The following is a 22,282-nucleotide window of genomic DNA, read 5'->3' as shown; positions in this document are numbered from 1 at the left end:
TTACTTGGTTCTCTTTTTTCTTCTCCTATAGCGTAATTGAAGTTTCTGCCTGTTTAAAATATAGTTCCTTTTTACCTTTTGCACTTGTAACTGTAAACAACTCTGACCTGTGCGCCAGATAAAGCAGTATTTCAAATACCAATACACATAAATATGCAAGTAGACGGTATATTAGTTCAGGGGAAGGACTCTTCCAGCCTAAATCAAACATGCAGAGAGCATGTTACTACAGGGGAGAGACTCTTATGCCCACCTCATACATGTAAACAACACATTATTTCAGGGAAGGGGTTCTTTTAGATTCACCTCATACCTATAGAGAACATGTTAATACAGGGGGAGGCTCTCTCATTCTCACTTCATATATGTAGATAGTATGTTAGTACAGGAAAAAGGGTCGCTCTCATACATACCTCATACACGTAGACAGAATATTACAACAGGGAGAAGCACTCTCACCTTCAGTTCATGCATACAGATAGTATGCTAAGGACAAGAACTCTCTCACTCATTTAGATAGCATGTTAGCACATGAGATGGGGATCTCTCACAGTCATCTTTCCTTTAGTCCCTCCAGACATGTGGGTATATACTCTCTTGCCAGCAGATGGAGACTGAGAACTTCTGACTCAATGATATCAAGTATCCTGGGCAGCCAATAGATAATCAAGTTTTCGATAAAGCAAAAGGTGAAACATTTCCCCATAAACAGGGAGCAAACCAATTAAGAATCAATCTAAACTAACAATAAACTACAGACTACAGGAACCAGACACATCCCCTCCCAGCTGGTGAGATGGATTAGCCTCATGCTTCATTGTTGTTTATCTTTGCAGACCATATGGGTGGGATCTGGGCTGGTCTGGAGGAACTAAAGGGTGAAAATTAACAGGTTAAGACTTAATTTCTCCTTCCTTAATGTCCCTCCAGACCAGTCCAGATGAATGGGAACTACCAAATCTTAGACTACTGAGCGAGGGGTTCAGACAAGCCTGCCGACAAAGCTCTATTCCCAAAGATTGCTTCTTGGTAGCCTGTAACAATGCACAAATGAGTGTAACGATGATTAAATGTACACACTACAAATCTCCTGCAGTGGAACAAGATCATGCTCCACCCAAAAAGAGACTTGACGTTTGATCGAATGCACTTTCAAATGGGGGGGGGGGGGGGGCAGCAGATGACCCCACAGGACATAATACCATCATAGAACCTGCCCTGAAAACACACATAAAAAGAGCATCCAAAACAATACTAAGATATAAATAAGGAAGGAAGTCAGTAAAGTCCAAACAAGGTCAAGAGCAAATATATGAAGTGCCCATAAATTCAAAGGGCCCATGTGTTAGGCATGCCCCAGTCCCGCCTGGGTCCGCCTGCCTGAAGTGCACTGCACCCACTAAAACTGCTCCAGGGACCTGCATACTGTTGTGATGGACCGGAGTATGACATTTGAGGCTGGCATAGAGGCTGGCACAAAATATTTTTAAAGTGTTTTTTAGGGTGGGAGGGTGTTGGTGACCACTGGGGGCGTAAGGGGAGGTCATCCCCAATTCTCTCCTGTGGTCATCTGGTCAGTTTGGGTACCTTTTTGTGGCTTGGTTGTAACAAAAAATGGACCAGGTAATGTCGCCAAGTGCTCATCAGGGACGCCCTTCTTTTTTCCATTATTGTCGAGGATGCCCATGTGTTAGGCATGCCCCAGTCCCCACCTTCGCTACGCTTCCGACACGACCCCATGAACTTTGGTCGTCCCCTCGACGGAAAGCAGTTGAGGACACCCAAATCGGCTTTCAATTATGCCAATTTGGGCGACCCTGGAAGGACGACGCCCATCTCCCGATTTGTGTCGAAAGATGGGCACCCTTCTCTTTAGATAATAAGCCTGATAAGGAACTCTCCTTACTATGCCTCTACTATCATTGAATGCAAGCTCTCCATTTAGAACCTTGGGATTATTAGGGTCCTGTTTACTTGCTTGAGGTCCAAAACAGGCCAGAATAACCACCTTTCTTGGGAGCCACAAAATAAAATTGAGTATCTACTTGTTCCCTTTTGCCCCAGATGAACCAGGATAACTACATTCAGCAGAAATAACCTTTCCAGCGCAGACTTGACCGCCTTCACCTTCAGCAGGGACCTGCAAGACGATTCCATGAAAATATTGTGCAGTGGATGAACAAATTCCAAAGCATATCCTTCTCAAATGACCTGAAGAACCCACTGGTCAGATTATTTGGATCCACCTCTGGTAAAACTATCTTAACAGTTCTGCTGAAGGGACTGGAACACGGACCTTGAAACCTTCACTGCATACCTCGGGTATTCCTGAGCTTCCAGTTCCTGGATCTCAAGCTCCCTTGCAGCTACTCCAAAAGGTCTGACCTCTTACTTAGAACCTACTGCACTAAAAACCATTCACATACCCTGATATCTCCTAGCATCAGAAAAATGGCCCCTAGCCCCTTAGAAATGATTTGCAGTCCTGGGGTGACCCTATGGGAGTCTAAATACTTTTCAGCCACCCAAACTCTTTACCAACTTTTCTAAGTCCTCGCCAAACAGCAGCTTCCCCTAAAAGGGAACCTTACTCAATCGGACCTAAAAGGCCACACCAATGCCCAACAGCACAGCCACAAAAATCATCTCACCACTACCAACAAGCTCCTACTCTTGGTCAAAATGTATTAGATCATATACAGTATCTACCAAAAAGGCTGTACCCACCTCTAACCATGCAATTCCAGAAACTTCTGCTGACATCCTTGGGCAACTGCTCTGCCTAGCAGAAACAAGCTCATGCAACATAGCATCCACAGACTGTTGCTTGTAGGGCTAGAGTCACAACTTGTTAGTAAAATATGAACACATCCACCATTGGGAACTGTAAAGTCTCTCTCCAACATTGGAAACAGATACAGCCTTACGACTGAGTTCAGCATCTGGGATGAATCTAATGCTTCTGCCTTTTCTCCACGACTACCTTATGCAGTTAGAAAGTCTTGGCCCAGCTTCTTGATGCCTTCTATAAGAGGATCCTCCTACTTTGTGCCTCCTGCAGGTTGATCCTTGTATACATTAAGAGGTTAGAGTACCTGAGCAATTAAGGAGGATAACTCGCCCCTATGAAAAATCCATATTACTGTGGCATCCTCCCCAGGAAGCACCTCTTCATCTGCTTGGGTCTCAGACAGCTGACCATTCAAGTTGCTGGAGTTCTCTGGCCCCAGTGGCGCCAATGTCATTCTGGATTTCTTCCGAACTAAGCCTCAGCTTCTTGGTCCACTGGGTCCTCCACTGGTTGCAGAAGCACTACCTGGGACCCCAGCAGGTCCTCCACCATCCAGTCCTTTCTAAAGCAAAAGGCCTTGAGAATCAAAATCAGACACTGAAGGCTAAATGCCTGTCCAGCTAGAGGCTCCAACCTACAGAGCCCACAGACACCCACCGACGCTTCTACCCTGCTCAGAACTGGAGGCTTGCTATGACAAAGACTTCTGCTGCTGCTCACAAAATGTTGGAGGTTCCCGCCAAAATCAGGTCTTCTATCAGTTGGAAATCTCATCAATGAACCAACTGCACTCAACTGCACTCAACCGCAAACCATCTTCACCACCAATAGTACCAGTCCTGCTGCCTGCTGGGAATCAATCCAATGTGGCTGTTTGAACAAGTGCAGCAGCATCTGTCCAAGGAACAGATTTTAGAACTCACCTACTCATGTACCCATATGTCTGGGCTGGTCTGGAGAGATATTAAGGAATAATAGTGCATTAGTTCAGGAAAGGGGCTCTCTCACATTCACTTAATACAGGTAAATAACATGTTATCACAGGAGGTGGAGGCTCTCTCACACTTACCTCATGCATATAGATAGCATGAAGGCTCATCTCAGCAGAGGCAAATTCAGACACCAGTAGGTTGGGATGGCAAATACTCTGGTGCTGAGTGGAGTATCCTGACATGCTGCAATAAAAACATAGAAAAACTATGCTAACTTTGGTAGACAAAACACACAGAATGTAATCTTTGTTCAGTCTTGAGAACCAGTATCCATTTCCTCTCTTCTGTACATAAGGGATATTTGAACCTGGCCCATCAGCACAAACATAGAGTGGAGGTCCTCTCTCCACACAGCATACATACAAGTACACATGATAGTCTTGTTCCATCATAACAGGAAACAGTGAGGCACCTCCCTTCATTGCAGGTACACAAAGTTGGATCCTTCCTTCAGTGTAGCTAGTCAGCTATAAGCCCTTTCCCACCCACCCCCCCACCCCCAGTGCAAGTATATAGTGTTGCCTGCCTGTTTCAACACAGCAGAACAAAATGAGGAGGATATTAGGAAGGTATATATTGTGATGCTAGTGGATACATATAAGGCCAGAAATCAGTGCATACTACTTAGTTCTACAGTGCTGCAGACTTAAGTAGTAACAAGGCAGGTGTGCCATGACACCATATCTTATTTCCCAGCCATTACCAAGTCTCATAAGCATCACATTCTGTACAATACATCAATCCTTCCTAGATAACAAAAAAACAAGGCTGTTCAAAGACCTTTCCTGGAAGACGGTCCTGTCACTCCGGTACATGGGGCTTTCGGCACAGGTCCCTGGGAGCCCTATGTGAGACCGAGCTCGTGCAGGATTCTGGGAGGTGGAGATGGAGGCCAAGACACTGGCAGCAGCAGAGGCTGTGCTGGTTGGTTGGGAGAAGCGCCAGTCTCGACGAGGCAGACCACTGGCACTGAGGATGGGATGGACAAGCACACTTGCCAGCAAGGTATCCGGCTGCAAGAGAGGAAAAAGACAGATGTCAGAGATGGAAATGTCCAGATAAAGCAGTTTACAAGCATTTAGTTCTGTACTTTTCCAGCTCTGTTATTTAGATCATTCAAAACTGACTTGTACTTATAAGGGAATATAAGCTAAGCAGTTTACTGAAAAGTCACAAAAGCTTAATATTGGGGGGGGGGGGGGGGGGGGGGGAATAAATAAATAAAAGAAGAACCTAGTAAGTTTTCTCTTGAGATTGGAAAGCAGACACAATCCTTGCACTGGCTTTAAACATATAGGGGTCCTTTTACTAAGCTGTGCTAAAGAGTGACCTGCGCTATGACTAGTGCATGAGTTTTCCATGCGCTGAGGCCACTTTTAGTGCGGCTGTTAAAATGGCCACATTTTCCATTTCATCAATTAATGGCCATGTGCTAATTGTCCAATTAGCATGTGGCCATTAGCGTGGAAGCCCTTCTAGGTGGTAAGAGCTCCAAAGCTAACCACATGCTAATCGGTTAGCACAAAGGGGTTTAGTTGCACTAACCGATTAGCACTAGGTACGCCTACTCTCCAGCCCCAAATACGCCCCCAGTGCCAAAAAATAAAAAGTATTCTTTAGCGCGTGTGTGTGTGAGTGAGTGAGTGAGTGAATGAGACTAGCAAGTTAGTTACTTCTTCCAAGGCCTATTTGAAGCGCCAAGCTTTTACCTGCTTCCTAAAATAGTGATAGTCTTGTGTTAAGCAAAGCCTTTCAGTGAGTGCATTCCAGAATGTGGGGACTATTCCTTGAGAAGGCTCTCTCTGGTGGCCATAACATTGTGTCATGTCCTTTGGAAAGACAGTGGTTAGGAATACTCCCTGGGAGGACCTTAGTGACATTGGAGGTGTGTGGAGACTGTTCTTCAAGTACTCCGAGCCTTTTCCTTTGAGGGCCTTGAAGATCACAATTTAGCCCTGTATTATACTAGTGGCCAGTGAAGTTTTTTTGCAAAAATGGTGTGATGAGGTCACATCGCTTGCAACCTTCTATGAGTCTTGCTGCAGCACTCTAAATCAATTGGAACTGGTGCAACCCTTTGTAGACAGACCAGCGTAGAGTGCATTACAGTAATCCAGTCTTGGTGTTATCATGGTATGCACAACCGAGACAAGACTTTCTTTCTCAATGTAAGGAGAGAGGCACCATAGCTGTCATAAATGATAAAAGCAGCTCTTGAATGTTGCTTGGATTTGGGGCCTCAGAATAAGTGTTGAATCTAGCTGTATTTGCTGTATTTCAAGGTTCCTGACTTGTGCTTTGAGGGATTCCCAAAAGAGATTTTGATGTCAGGTATGTGCCCACTGTGGCTAGGGACCCATAGAAGCTCGTTTATTTGTGGTCAGGAAAGTTTGTTGTTTTAGCCCCATGTTTGGAAATTGATATTAACAGGTAGTCAGTTATTCAGGGCTGTGGGTAAGTCAGGTTCAATGGGACATCATCCATGTAGATGTAGAAATGATTGTCCATCAACCAAATCAGCTCAGCTAGTGGCTTGAAGTAGATATTTAACAGAATAGGCGACAGTATGGATCCATGAGGGTACCTCACAGGCAGTGCCCATGGTGGCGATGAGATGCTGCCAAACAGTATGGTCTTTGCCTGTCTGATAGATAGGAAACTGAACCAAGCAAGTACTATTCCACTGATACCTGTTTCTACCAGTTGTGCTAGCACGATATTTACTTTTTATTTGTATCCCACATTTTCCCACATATTTGTAGGCTCAATGTGGCTTACACGTAACGGAGAGGCGTTTGTAATCCACTGTGTCAAAAGCCTGCTGAGAATCTAGCAGTATTAACACCAAAGCAATCCCGCCTCAGTTTCTGTGAAGATCATCAAGTAGGGGACACAAGAACTATTTCTGTTCCGTAACCAGGGTCTGAATCCAGATTGACATGGATCTAGCCAATTTCTGAGTTGAACACAGACTGTTGGTTCTATAAGTTTTCCTAGAAATGGGATGTTAGATACTGGTCAGTAACTTTCAAGTTTGTCTAGTCAAGGTTGCTCTTCGTTAGCAAAGGACATATCACTGCCCTTTTTAATCCCGTTGGTAGTTGTCCATTAGAAATACAGGAGTTTCACAATTTTTGTTGTGCCTTCTATGAGGTTCATGCTTGCCTGCTGCACTACTTTGATGAGCAGTGGCAAGGGAGCAAGTAGTTGGTTGAAGGTCTCTTAGGATTCTGTCAAGGCCCTCCTCTGTTATTGGGTTAAAGAGTCCCATATGTCTGTGTCAGGAGGGGGTGAAATTGTACACTACAGGTTAGCTGACTGGAGACTGGGTGGGTCTGCCTGCAAATCCTGCCGGAGACTTAATTTTGCTGGCAAAGTATGCAGCAAAAATCATTGCAGTTCAGTTTTGATGGGGCAGGCTGGTTCTGTTGTGGGGGTTGCAGTAGGCTATTTAATATGCTGAACAGGTGCTTGATTGAATGGCAGTCTGTTCAATACATTGCGAGAAATATTGTTTTTGGTTGCTGTTAAGGCTTGGTAGTACTTTGTCATGTGTTTCCTACAGTTTAGCCTTTCCTCATCCAGGTGAGATTTATGGCATCTCCTTCCCAGTTTAGGTCCTTTGCACTTAAGGTCTGACGCTCTGGAGAAACTCAAGAAGAGCACTTGTGAGTGGGGCATAAGACCTCTTATAGTGGTGCCGTTTTCCCTAAGGTCTTAGCTACGTGTGTATTCTAAACATCAACCTGTTCTGACAGTTGTCTTTTCATCCACATGTGGATAGTCCAAAACCTCTAAAAAATTCTCAGCAGTCAGCTTTTTCTTGTCTCTGATCTCTTTCCAAACTTTGGGAGGTGCCACTTGTTTCAGGTGGTCACTTCAGGAAAACTTAATTAAACATGGTCTGTCCATGATAGGGATGTTATTTCAATACTGCTTTCCCGGTATTCTGGGATGTCAACCCCTTTGTAGAATACCAAGCCTAGTACATGGCCCCTTTCATGGGTTGGAGAATTGATCACCTGTGTGAATCCTTGTGCTGTCCTCATGACCAGGAAGACAGCTGTGGTGGTATCTGGGGTTTCAATGTGTAGATTGAAATCTCCCATGATTACCATCCTAGGGTAATTCAGGGTCACTTGTGTAATCAGATCAAGGAATTCTTGCACAGATGATGCGTTGTTACACGGTATTCAGTATACCATGAACAGCCAGCTATTTTCTCCTCTTCTAGCTGGATTAAAAGAGATTCTGATTCATTTAGCTGCGGAATGGATATTCTGCGCTATTTGAGTGTATGCTGAATCAGGACTGCTACCCCTCCACCCCATCTTCCTGGACTTGGTTGATGTTTAAACCTGTTGGGCATAGTTCAGCCAGTGGTAAACCCACGCTTTCATTTAGTCAGGTTTCACTTATTCCTAAGATGTCAAGATGCTGTTCATGGATGACATCATGGATCACTGAGGATTTCTTAGCAGCTGATCTGGCATTCACCAGTCTACATAGCACTACAATATATAAACTACACTACAGAGCCTGGATAGTTAAATCTCCCTTGCAAGTGCCTATTGCATCAATACCATAGAAATGGAGTAAGTTCAGATTGACCTTTCTCAGATTTTTGAAAAATAACGAGGGAAAACAAACCAAATTCCTCAAAATTTCCAAATAAAAAAAGAAGGAAAAAGGTAAACGGCGACTACAGCACTCCCACGTATTTAAACTATTATTCAAACATAATGGAGAGAGAGGAACTCCTACAGCGCACAGCAGTCCCAAGTCCTCAACCTTAAGAATATTTCAGTCATTTGTCACTCTCACCTCCATCCTACCAAAATACCTAACATCTTTATTATTAAAAAAAAACCATATCAACATTTATATCAGAACTTGCAAAAGTCACAAAAATGTTTATCACTTATACCTAAAATATCAAAGAAAGAACATAGCTGGTGAAGATGATGTAGTGCTGACTCAGTTCCAAACACCTGACGCCCACTGGTCCTTAAAGGCATTTCGACTAATAAAGCCTGCTTCCAGGGCTACACCACAACCTAGTACCGCTGATACATTAAATTCTCAAAGGGCACTCCCGTGCTAAACAACAGATTTTAGCAAGTCCTGCAGGAAAGTCTTTCCTTTAGTCACAGCAGATGAATCCAGAGACTTGTGGGGTTGCAACCAGCATTAAACTGAGCTGTCATATAGGATGGTATGCTCCTTGATCAGCCAGTATTTCTCATAACAAAGCAGAAGGACCATCCATGCAACCCATCAAACAGATAGGGTTACCATATTTGTCGCGACAAAAAAAAGAGGGCACAAAATAAAACGCAGCCCTACCCCCACCACACCACACAGTCACCTTGACCTCCCCAAAAAAGCCAGATTCTTTAAGCAGTAATAATACTGGTAAACTAACAGAAATATATTTTCTTCCATATTCTGCTAAATACTAAATGAAAAGATGTACATTTCCAAAAAAGCAAACATCCTTGAGCATGTCAATCTTTCCTTTCTCTCCTCTCCATCCCTTTCTTTCTATATGCTGTATTTCCCCCCTGTTTCTTCCTGCTATGTGTGTCCCCCTCCCCAATATTTTTCCAGCCTCCCTCCGCCCATCTTTACAGCTCCCTCCACCCACACCCCCACATGACTCCATCTACTTCCCCTCCCCTCACGCACCTTATCGCGCCTGGTGGTCTAGTGCCTCTTTAGGGCAGGAAAGAGCCCCACTCCTTCCTGCCAGGCACTGCCGCTGACCCGCTCGCTGCCAGCGCAGCTTCCAAACGGCTGCCAAGACTTCAAGCGGTGACCTCATAAGACTTCTGAAGATGGAGGCGTGCTCTACATCTAACCTGGATCCTTGCTCAACAGCTAAAGAGGGCACCACATTCCACTGCCAAGACACAGAGGAGCCGCGCTTCACCAGCAAAGATGGAGCCATGCCACCTCTAGCGATGGCATCGCGCTCTATGTACACAGCGGGAACTGGTTTCTGTTAGCAACGACGGACTAGCAGAGATAGAGCCAATGCTTCAGATCCAATGATGGACCTGTGCTACACCAGCAGAGGAATATCCAGTGAGAGAACCATGTTCCCCACCCAGAGAGGGAACTGAACTCTACCAGCAGAAGACTAGCAGAAATTGTATTGCAGGGATGAAGCCAAGCTCTACATCCAAGACTAAGCCAGGAGCTGAACTCTAAGGGAGCCAAACACCACCACCAGAAACACAGGTGAGCTACACAGCCAGAAATGGAGACCCTTCTACTGCCATAGACAGAGGGTCCTACACCCAGCGACGGTGCCATGTGCTAGAGAAGACATCATTGGGGACAGGAATGCCTGTACCCAGGAAGTGAGCAAAGTCTGGCTCACCATGGTCGTCCAGGGACTTCGCTCCTGCAATGGACTAGCACTGAAGTGCTCTTGCACTGATAACCAAAACATCTTAGCTGAGATAGGTGCCTGCTCTGAAGAGTTCATCTCTTTTTTTCATAATGGAACCTATCAAGTCACAGTTGGAAGGGATGGAAGCAACATCCAGGAAAGAACCCTGCTGAGCTGCCCTAATGACGTCTTTCATTTCAACAGACATTCTTCAGCCTCAAAATGCCCAGAGAACCAAAATAGGCACTGCCTTCCAAGTCCTCAGGGATATGTGTTCACAATGTTAGCAGTCATAAAAGTAATGAAGGCTAAAGTCCAAGTCCAAATAGATACATAAATGTGTGTACCATGCTTGGCCATTTTCCTGTTGCATGTTGGATAGTCTAGTAAGCCTGGCTTTGGCTGTGCCACAGTCCTGTGATGAACGGCAACAAATTAGGAAAATAGCAATAAAAACAGTGTTGGTAAAATATCTAACAGAAGAACTTTGCTTTCTCGTCTGTGGTGTTATGTGGAAAAGGACCTTTACTTCAGTTCTGAGGTCCGAGAGAGCTGTTCCTTTCTGGTGTTGTCTGATGACATCACTGACTTGTGTGCCTGATTCTATCCTGCTTGTTAATGGAGAATTATCTCAGCTTTAATTTCAAAAGTTTATATTGCCCTTTTAAGCAGAGAATTGTGAATGTCCTATTAGTCCACTTGGATATGTAGAAATAAGGGTCAACAACTTAGTTGTTGACCTTTATTTCCACATGTTGCCCTTTTATAATATGTTGAGAGGCAAAGTGATTTACATTATAGTAAAAGAACAAAATTTATACACTTATAAACAAAATAGAACACAAAAGAAATTAAATTTAAAAAACATAAGACAAACTCTCACCCAATTCTCTAGACCAGATCTCTAAACCCCCATATACAGTCCTTACAGAGAAGATTCCTGAACTAAACACATCCCTTACTCATAGAGCTAATATATATATATACAGTGGGGGAAATAAGTATTTGATCCCTTGCTGATTTTGTAAGTTTGCCCACTGACAAAGACATGAGCAGCCCATAATTGAAGGGTAGGTTATTGGTAACAGTGAGAGATAGCACATCACAAATTAAATCCGGAAAATCACATTGTGGAAAGTATATGAATTTATTTGCATTCTGCAGAGGGAAATAAGTATTTAATCCCTCTGGCAAACAAGACCTAATACTTGGTGGCAAAACCCTTGTTGGCAAGCACAGCGGTCAGACGTCTTCTGTAGTTGATGATGAGGTTTGCACACATGTCAGGAGGAATTTTGGTCCACTCCTCTTTGCAGATCATCTCTAAATCATTAAGAGTTCTGGGCTGTCGCTTGGCAACTCGCAGCTTCAGCTCCCTCCATAAGTTTTCAATGGGATTAAGGTCTGGTGACTGGCTAGGCCACTCCATGACCCTAATGTGCTTCTTCCTGAGCCACTCCTTTGTTGCCTTGGCTGTATGTTTTGGGTCATTGTCGTGCTGGAAGACTCAGCCACGACCCATTTTTAAGGCTCTGGCGGAGGGAAGGAGGTTGTCACTCAGAATTGTACGGTACATGGCCCCATCCATTCTCCCATTGATGCGGTGAAGTAGTCCTGTGCCCTTAGCAGAGAAACACCCCCAAAACATAACATTTCCACCTCCATGCTTGACAGTGGGGACGGTGTCTTTGGGTCATAGGCAGCATTTCTCTTCCTCCAACACGGCGAGTGAGTTCATGCCAAAGAGCTCAATTTTTGTCTCATCTGACCACAGCACCTTCTCCCAATCACTCTCGGCATCATCCAGGTGTTCACTGGCAAACTTCAGACGGGCCGTCACATGTGCCTTCCGGAGCAGGGGGACCTTGCGGGCACTGCAGGATTGCAATCCGTTATGTCGTAATGTGTTACCAATGGTTTTCGTGGTGACAGTGGTCCCAGCTGCCTTGAGATCATTGACAAGTTCCCCCCTTGTAGTTGTAGGCTGATTTCTACCTTCCTCATGATCAAGGATACCCCACGAGGTGAGATTTGCGTGGAGCCCCAGATCTTTGCGATTGACAGTCATTTTGTACTTTCTTACCATTTTCTTACTATGGCACCAACAGTTGTCTCCTTCTCGCCCAGCGTCTTACTGATGGTTTTGTAGCCCATTCCAGCCTTGTGCAGGTGTATGATCTTGTCCCTGACATCCTAGACAGCTCCTTGCTCTTGGCCATTTGTAGAGGTTAGAGTCTGACTGATTCACTGAGTCTGTGGACAGGTGTCTTTCATACAGGTGACCATTGCCGACAGCTGTCTGTCATGCAGGTAACGAGTTGATTTGGAGCATCTACCTGGTCTGTAGGGGCCAGATCTCTTACTGGTTGGTGGGGGATCAAATACTTATTTCCCTCTGCAGAATGCAAATAAATTCATATACTTTCCACAATGTGATTTTCCGGATTTAATTTGTGATGTGCTATCTCTCACTGTTACCAATAACCTACCCTTCAATTATGGGCTGCTCATGTCTTTGTCAGTGGGCAAACTTACAAAATCAGCAAGGGATCAAATACTTATTTCCCCCACTGTATATATATATATATATATATATATATATATATACACACATACATACACATACACACAGTGCAATCCGCTTAAGTGCAAGGGTCTGGGACCAAAAAAATAAATGCAGTTAACCAGAGAATGCACTTAACCGTTGTGACTCAAAGAAGCTTGACATCTGATAAACATATGTACAGTACTGTTTATTATACATACAGTATACAGTATCCGTTAACTGACGTTAGGCTTACTTGAAGTAATCAGTCATAGTCCTCTGTACACTCGTGTCTGTGAGTTCCATAGACTACGTCTGCCAGACGGTAAAAACTGTCATAGCATTGACATCCAGTGGCCTCCAGGTAGGCCCGCACGGTGTTGAGACTCTCCAGCGCTCTTGCAAAAGTGACAGGAGGATGTTGAATTTCGTCAGCATGTGCCTCGCTGCTCATTTTATCATCTGTTTCATCATCAGCCGTTGCCTGCATGTAGGCGCATATCTGGACATCAGTGCTGTCGTCAGCTGTTGGTAGATCGTAATCAACAGCTATGTAGTGATGAAACTCCTCTTCAGTAACACCGGCTGGGTTGTCAATAGCCTGTTCATCTGACGCTTAGCAAGAGTTGCATCTGTTTCGTCCCTCTCCACATCCCTAACAAAGCTTGCCCGCTTGTAGCAGTTCACAGTGGTTGCCTGTGTAACATGATTCCAGGCTTCTTTCTGCATATGTAGGGAATCCAACAGTGATAGATTACGAGCCAGTTCAACAGCACGTTTATCCTTCCCAGTCTGGTCATCCATAACACTCATCAGACGACTTAGCACAAGAGCCCGATAATGTTGTTTGAAATTGGCTATTATGCCCTGATCCATAGGTTGGATCAGAGAGGTAGTGTTTGGTGGCAGGAAGACCACCTTGACGTAAGACAGCCTGACATCATCACTGTGTGCAGCACAATTATCACAAAGCAACAAAATGACGCTTTTGTGCCCGCAGTCTAGTGTCTAACTTCTTTAGCCACTGCTTCCAAATTTCCCCAGTCATCCATGAATTTGCGTTAGCCTCGTATGACATAGGACGTCGCTTAACATTCTTGAAGCAATGAGGCTGTTTGCTCTTTCCAATGACCAGTGGTTCCAACTTCTCACTCCCATCCATATTGCAGCAAAGGAGGATCGTCAGTCAATCCTTTGACATTTTACTTCCTGTAGTTTTGGCTTCTTTGAATGCAAGTGTTCCATCAGGAATCGATCGCTAGTAGAGACCATTTTCGTCAGCATTGAAAATGTCACGAGGTGCAAACTTGTTCGAGATGGTAGGAAGAACTGAAACAACCCAATTTTCAGCACCAAAGTAATCAGTGTCTTGTTTTTCACCATGCTGTTTCTTGAATTTTATGTTGTTCCTCTCCTTCCATCTTTCCAACCATCCAACAGTGGCTTTGAATTCAGTTAGTCCAAGACTTTCAGCTAGCTGATTTGCTTTCTCCATAAGCAGTGGACCACTGACAGGAAACTGTCTGCTCCTGACATGAGAAAACCACCGAAGAAGAGCATCTTCTACATCCTCAGCTTTTCCAGCCCATTTACATTTCCGGTGTGGATTTGTATTGTTTTGCCAGTCTTCCAGAAGCTGGTCTTTCTGCTTCAAGATATGTGAAATTTGACTGGGATTGACACCATATTCTTTAGCAATACATGCTTGACTTTATTTGTTTTCTAATTTTTTAAGAACTTCTATTCGTTCAGCCAGTGTTAAAGTCTTACAGTTGCGCGACGATGACAACTCCAGTGTACACTCTAACAACATTCTTTCGCTTCTTCTGCCTGTGGCAGTTAACCAACGAGATTTCAAAATTTACCGCCCCTCTGTCATGCGCCAATCGGCTTCCATATTCTGAGCATGCGCTTATGCGGAGTCTTTCCTGCAGAGGAGCGGTCTTGAACCATGCATATAAGCGAATCTTGCACTTATCAGTGGTGCACTAAACCAAAGTTTGTCCCCATAGAAACTGATGGCGCCAAAAACGGGACTGAAATACGACATGCAGTTAAATAGAACATGCGCTTAAATGGAGTGCACTTTAGCTACTCTGTACTTAATTTGTAAGATTTTTTTACTGGAACAAATTTAACCTGTTGTATTATGTAATTTTCTAGTAACTTTGTTAGCCACATTGAGCCTGCATAAGTTGGGAAAATATGGGATACAAGTGGACCAAATCAAAATATATATATTTTGTAAGCCCACAGGGGTGCTCCGGTGTGCAGTGGTCCTCTAGTGGCTCCTGCCCAGCCTCACCAACCCTTTGCTTGAGGGAACCACCTTGAAACCAGACTTCTCTGTGTCTCCGTTGACTCGGGCCTCTATGTTTGGTCCTCCCCTTTCCCTCAGGGTGACCTCTGCATTAACCTTCAGTCCTGGCCCGGCCTCCCCGCTGTATCTCCTGGTAACCGCCCCACCTTACCAGCTCTTCTGGTGGGCCCCCTGGTCCCCCTCCTCTGCAAGATAGCGCGGATCCCTTGGCTCACAGAAATATGCAAATTAAGCTGATCATATGTAAATTCAGTTTATTGGAATTATGCTCCAGTCTAGTGGGAACCTTGCTTTCCAACTATTATTTGGCTACCCCAAATTCACTCTCCTGAGACCATTTACTGTGGGACACCTGGGTCTCAGGGTATAACAGCCTCCTCCCCTGGATAGGACCTTCTTTATTCACCTTAACCTTACGGTCCCTATCATCCACCCCATGGCTGTTTGTTCTTTTTAAAACCCTTCACAGTTCCAACATCAGTACTGGGGACCCACAGTCCTGGATACACAGTCCTTCCCCTTGAACACCCAGTTCTTTCCCTGTACTGAGGGCACACAGTCCCACCCCAATACTTCAGGGACTTCTTACCCCAGGATTTTCAGCCTGCTTTCCTTCTCGGACACACAGTCCTTCCTCCTCAGCCCCGGGATACACAGTTCAGGCTTCCAGCCTCCAGGCTCCCATCTCCTTTCCCTCGGGCAAAACTCCTTCCTCTACTGAGAGGAAGCTATTTATGAGGTGTCCACTAAACCTCCCCACCTCTTGAAACCTCGCTCCTCTGGTTCCAGAAAGATCTGGCCCAGAAGACTCTTCTCACTCCCCCAGCTATCTCTCTGGAGCTCCACCTACTGGCCAGAATGGGCATTTTCCTAGTTTTCAGTGGGAGAGCGCCCTCTGGCGGCCTCCTCATGTAAGAGCAGACACTGGGTTTATCACAATATATATATATATATATATATATATATATATATATATATATATATCTTATACAGATTTCTGCTGTCAGACCTCTCTACCCTTACAAAGGACTCTTACCACAAAACATGGAAAATGATGCTTAAGTCAAGAATGGAATGACTAGGAAGGCTTTAATCCATTTTACATAAGGCCAAATCCTTTCACCCTCTGAAATCTCATTCTCTCAGTCTAGACTCCTCTACTATCAAAGATTTCAACATACAGAGCAGAACCAGTGCAACCCTCACTAACATGGAGAACATCCATCCTGCTTCCAGCCAAGTTTCAGCCACACATGACGCTTACCACATCTTGGTCACATAGAATGCTTCCTCTTGTTCCCAGATATGTCTCTTGCTCTCATACAAACCTCAGTCACACAGAGTGCCTTCTTTATTTTTCAAGCAGGTATCATTAACGCAGAAGAGATGCTTCAGCATTCGTTCAGACCCTGATCACAGACAGTAGTTCCCAGTTGCTTATACAGGTCTCAGCCATCACAATACAGCCCCACTTTTCCATTAAAATTCTCCTCTTACTAAGCAGTTTAAACTTACCACGGTGGCAGACTCATTGGAGAGCAAGGAGCTGCAGAGGGGAGCCTCTGAGAGAATTTGCTGGGCAGGGGGTGCAATTGCTGCATCCTGCTGTACTTTCTCCTTCAGGTGACCGATAAAGGCAGAGCTATCCAAGGGAGGCTGCCAATGTGGGTTAGTGATAGCAAAGTGCATGAGAGACAGCTCCGTCTTGCCATTCTCAGCCTGCTGGTATACTGAGGCCTCTGTCTGTCCTTCTGAAAGCCACTGCAAGAAAGGAGAAGAGGTGAGATAGACTATGAGGAGACAACAGGGGAATCCATCTATACTGTCAGTTTCTCTGAGACAAAACTATAGAGACAGAAGATTTTGTTAAGACAGTAATTAGAAAAATCTCAGGGGATCGGAGGCTTCCTTTCAGGAATATCAGAAGGGGTAGGAAAGGGTACTATTCACCCAAAGCACTCCAGTAAGCCATTCTGAAGTACGTTTTCATGCAGCTGTCTCACAGGAGACAGAGACCACCACACAGTCAGCTACAACACTGAAAGAAGAGCTCAGCTGCCTGGGATACACTACACTTTTTTTTTTATTTCATCTCCAGCAGATTGGAGGTCTCATATTTCCTCTCAAAGAGAACAGCAGGTTCATGCACTTCCTTTCCTGTGAGAGGAAACTGTGTATTTATTTATTGGGATTAATTAACTGCCTTTATGAAGAGATTCACCCAAGGTGACGTACAACATGGCATAGACCTTACAATTTTGTTAACAACTTAACAATAGTAGAATGATTGAACATAAGCATAGACACTACCACTGAAGTAAACTTGGAGATGGCAAACTGAATCCAAGAAATAGGGGGCAAATTGATTAATTTTTCTTCCACAGAGTCAGGCTTTCAAATATACCCACCCATTCATAAGCTGACTTTATTGGTAAGTGGATAGAATTCTTGCCCAATTAAGAACGGGGAGCAGCTAGCTTTGGGAACAGTGTTATGGCACGTTAACAGGATGTAGCATGCAGAATGTATAGTTAAGATCTGGAACTCAATGCTGCAGCAAGTGGCAAAAGCAGTTAGTATAGCAGTGTTATTTAGACAGACCTGGAGAAAGTCACTGTTTATCTCTGGGGTTAAGTAACATGGAATCTTGCTACTTTTTGGGACTTGGACATGTATTTGTGACCTGGATTGGCCACTGTAGAAAACAAGATAACGGACTAAATGGACCTTTGGTCTGAACCAGTAGGGCAACTCTTATATTCTTATGAGATGGCAGTGGAGACCATTACATCCTCTGCTGTGGAACGAAAACTGTAAGAAACAGCTAGTTGTAGCAGAGGGAAACAGCTAGTTGTAGCAGAGGGAAACACCTCAATTGTTTTCTGGGAGGCGGCAGGTTCATCTGCTACTGTAGTTGGGGCCTGGGAAGCAACAGTAGGAGTGGGAGAGTAAAGGAGGAGATTGAGTGGGCTGAAGTGGGGAGAGGATTAAATGGCTGGGAGAAGAGAGGAGCAAAGTGAGATGGCTGCAGTGGTGGTGAACTAGAGGAGTAGAAATGACTACACCTAGAAGGGGGTGCGGGAGGGAGGAGAAATGTCATGTAATGCCTCATCACACCTAATGCACACTCAAGGTTAACCACTTGGACATGTGAAAAGAACTGCCAAGCACTACACATGCCTTGCCTGCACCTGTGCATGTGTCCCTATATTGCCAATCTCCTGCCCAAAAATTGGGCTACCACTTACCTGTAAGAATTCTGCCCCAAAATGTATTCCCTAGTAGTTTCTAGGGACATTGAGACCCCACAGAACCCAAGGGCAACCCAGGTCCTAGAAAATACACCTACAGACCAACACTCCCCCCATCCAAAAAAAAAAAAACAACAACTTACTGTGGGTCACTGATCAGTTAGGCACAGCACTAATAAACTGAAAAGTTTACTGTCAAACACCGTCTTGACTTAAAGTATAGAGGAAGCAGATCTATGCCAAGGCCACTGTCCCAGGTCTACATATCCTAGTGAGGACAACCTATTCTGAATCATCCCATGCACTGGCTAAGTACCTGAAACTTGTCTGGATAGGAAAATGTGTGTGAATCCTCATTATTTCACCTGTGGTTTGTTTGCAGAATTCAATTTTAAGTCAAGACTGGAGGGTTCTAGCACATTCGGGGCTAGTTCTTTGTGGGTTGTGTCTCAGATACTAATCAGGACATAAAGTTAGTCTTCTGACCAACAGCACTGAAGGATATTACAACTCTCCAAGAACACTGGCAAACACACTGTCTGAGTTCACTCTGAGATACGGTAGTGCTAGAGTCACTACAGCACTTACTGGCTAACTTCAGGAAATGAATTAGGTTGCCTCTATACTGGTCAGTTCCTTCCCAAGATTGCAAAAGAAGGGCAGTCTCACTGCAGAAATGAAATGTGCCAGTGCACATAAAAGCCTCTGTTTTGTCACAAAAAGAAAGAGGGCAACATTGGGGGTGAGGAGGAAAGTAGAGAAGAATAAGAATTGTGCGGCAAAGTGGAATGGGTAGAGGAGGAAGAAGAGTGAGAAGACTGTACAGGTGTAGGATATCAACTCATCAGGGAACAAATTAACTCATCTATTCCCTTCCAGAAACAAATTATTAGTGAAGGGTCAGGTCAAGAGTAAATGGTAAGTCCTGCCAGACCATTCGAATGCCCGCAAAGAAGCATCCATACCTGAGGGTTCCCATGCTTCCGGATATCCATCTGGGCAAAGGAACAAATGTCTCCCACACCAACCACCTCGACTGAAAAGTTGCGGAAGAAATCAATAATCTCCAGAGATTTATGTCGTAAAGAGAAGATCAAAATAAATGGAGTAATGATGGGACTGAGCAGCTCCTCCAGAATAAATACCTGAAACACATAACAGGAGAGTGTGTGTGACAGAACAAACTCTGACTTTTCTGTGAACAGTGACACCTTTTACTGCACCAGCCTACAACATTAAATATCAATTTTCAAGAGTATATGTAGGTCACATCTGAAGTAAGGACCTACATTCTCCTGAAAGTTCAGGCACATCATCACATCTGTAGAACTCTCATGCTGGCACAATAAAGGCCATCAGTTTGCAAAGAATCTACCTGCTTCCAAGACTAATAAGAATGCTAGACAGACAGACACACACACAGTGAGCAGCACCTCCAAGAAGAAACACAGATAGAAAGAGATAAGAGGCCACCTGTGATATAGAGAGATATCAGCGTTCAGAGGTACAAAGCATCTGTAAGTTTCACATGTCAATAAGTTACGCCCCAAGTAATCTGATACCTATCTCTGTGTTCTTTCTATATTCTTTTTTTCTTTGTATTTTATTATAATTTTCAAGATAACATAACAAAAGAAGAACTTTGTTACCAAAAAATTATGAGATTCAAGCAGATAACACAAAAACATCAATCAAAGACAAGGGGGAAAAAGGAATAAAGGAAATAACCAACCCTTGAGTATCAAAGTCCAAGTCATAAGTACATAAGTATCGCCATGCTGGGACAGACCAAGGGTCCATCGAGCCCAGCACCCTGTCTCCAACAGCGGCCAAAAGAACAAACAATTTGTCCCGCCCATCCCAGAAATAGTGGATTTTTCCCACGTCCATTCAATAACATTCTATGGCCTTTTCCTCCAGGAAGCTGTCCAACACTTTCTTAAATTCTGCTAGGTCAACCACCTTAACCACTTTTTCTGGCAACGAATTCCAGAGTCTAACTACGCGTTGAGTGAAGAAAACTTTCCTCCGATTCGTTCTAAATTTACTACACTGCAGCTTCATCGCATGCCCCTGTGTCCTAGTATTTTTGGAAAGTGTAAACAGACGCTCCACATCAACCCTTTCCATTCCACTCATTATCTTATAGACCTCTATCATATCTCCCCTAAGCCGCCTTTTCTCCATGCTGAACAGCCCCAGCCTCTTCAGCCTTTCCTCATAGGGAAGTCGTCCCATCCCCTGTATCATCTTTGTCGCCCTTCTCTGCACCTTTTCTAATTCCACTATATCTTTTTTGAGGTGTGGCAACCAGAATTGCACACAATACTCGCACCATGGAGCGATACAATGGCAGAGTAATATCCACATCTTTGTTTTCCATCCCTTTCCTAATAATACCCAACATTCTATTTGCTTTCCTAGCTGCAGGAGCACATTAAGCAGAATGTTTCAATGTATCATCAACGATGACACCTAGATCCCTTTCTTGGACTGTGACTCCTAACACTAAACCCTGCATGACGTAGTTATAGTTTGGGTTCCTCTTTCCCACATGCATCACTTTGCACTTGTTCACATTAAACCTCATCTGCCATTTAGACGCCCAGTCTCCCAGTCTCGCAAGGTCCTCTTGTAATTTTTCACAATCTTCCCGCGATTTGACGACTTTGAATAACTTTGTGTCATCAGAAATTTTATTTCCCCATCTCTAGGTCATTTATGAATATGTTAAAAAGCAGAGGTCCCAGCACAGATCCCTAAGAGACCCCACTAACTACCCTTCTCCATTGCGAATATTGACCTTTTAACCCTACTCTAGACTTACCACCCAGGAATGCTAAAAGATCATCCCGCACATTCCTTAATCTGCACTTCCCAAACTGCAAAGGTCTAAAATACAAATTAATGCATGCGTCGAATTTCACCTACTTGAGTACACAGTTATGGAACGCACTGCCGCGCAACTTAAAAACGATTTACGAACTAACCAACTTCCGAAAACTACTGAAGACCCATCTCTTTAATAAAGCATACCACAAAGATCAACAAATGTGAACATACACCACTCCTCCACATATATTCAGAATTGCCTTATAATATCTGCTTGTTATATTACTATCATTATCACGTTACCATGATTCTTCTGTAAACTAAATGTCTATTTTCCTAATGTATCTTCACCATTCATGATGTATTGTAAGCCACATTGAGCCTGCAAAAAGGTGGGAAAATGAGGGATACAAATGCAATAAATAGATAAATAAAATAAATACTCTCTGTTTCCTATCTTTCAACCAGTTTTTAATACACATTAAGACACTATCTCCGATCCCATGTCCCTCTAATTTCCTCTTTAGTCTTTCATGAGGGACCTTATCAAACGCCTTCTGAAAATCTAGATACCGGCTCACCTTTGTCTACATGTTTGTTTACCCCTTCAAAGAAATGCAGCAGATTGATGAGGCAAGACTTCCCTTCACTAAATCCATGTTGACTTTGTCCCATTAGTCCATGCTTTTGAATGTGCTCTGTAATTTTGTTCTTGATAATAGTCTCTACCATTTTGTCCAGCACCGACGTCAGACTCACCGGTCTATAATTTCCCGGATCTCCTCTAGAACCTTTTTTAAATATCGACGTTACATCGGCCACCCTCCAATCTTCCGGTACCACGCTCGATCTTGAGGATAAATTACAAATCACTAACAGTAACTCTGCCAGCTCATTTTTTAGTTCTATCAGTACCCTGGGATGAATACCATCCAGTCCAGGAGATTTGTTACAAAATTGTTTTGTCTACTTTCTAACAATAACACACAAATCCAATCATTCAGAAAGCTTTGGTAATAAAGCAGCATTTTTTTTTAATCCATAAAAGATTTCAATTGTTTAGGGTCCCCCCCACTCCAAAAAAAAATCTGCTCATTCAGCTTTATCATGCATTTAACAGGAAAACGGAGAAAAAAAAACTGACCATCAAGTAC

General features: G+C 43.9%; 1 protein-coding gene across 1 annotated transcript in view; it reads right to left on the bottom strand.

The window, feature by feature from the left end:
* Positions 1 to 22,282, bottom strand: part of ATG9B (autophagy related 9B) — a 250,985-nt gene that overhangs the window by 95,587 nt on the left and 133,116 nt on the right. Inside the window, exons 10-13 of the mRNA XM_030195602.1 lie at positions 19,262 to 19,441; positions 16,561 to 16,806; positions 4,564 to 4,796; positions 3,715 to 3,717 (exon numbers count right to left, since the gene is read on the bottom strand). Coding sequence (XP_030051462.1) covers positions 3,715 to 3,717; positions 4,564 to 4,796; positions 16,561 to 16,806; positions 19,262 to 19,441 — 662 coding nt within the window. The remainder of the gene's footprint in view (positions 1 to 3,714; positions 3,718 to 4,563; positions 4,797 to 16,560; positions 16,807 to 19,261; positions 19,442 to 22,282) is intronic.

This window comes from Microcaecilia unicolor, chromosome 1 (genome assembly GCF_901765095.1).
Source record: "Microcaecilia unicolor chromosome 1, aMicUni1.1, whole genome shotgun sequence".
Lineage (NCBI taxonomy): Eukaryota > Metazoa > Chordata > Amphibia > Gymnophiona > Siphonopidae > Microcaecilia > Microcaecilia unicolor.
This window is presented reverse-complemented; position numbering and strand designations above follow the sequence as displayed.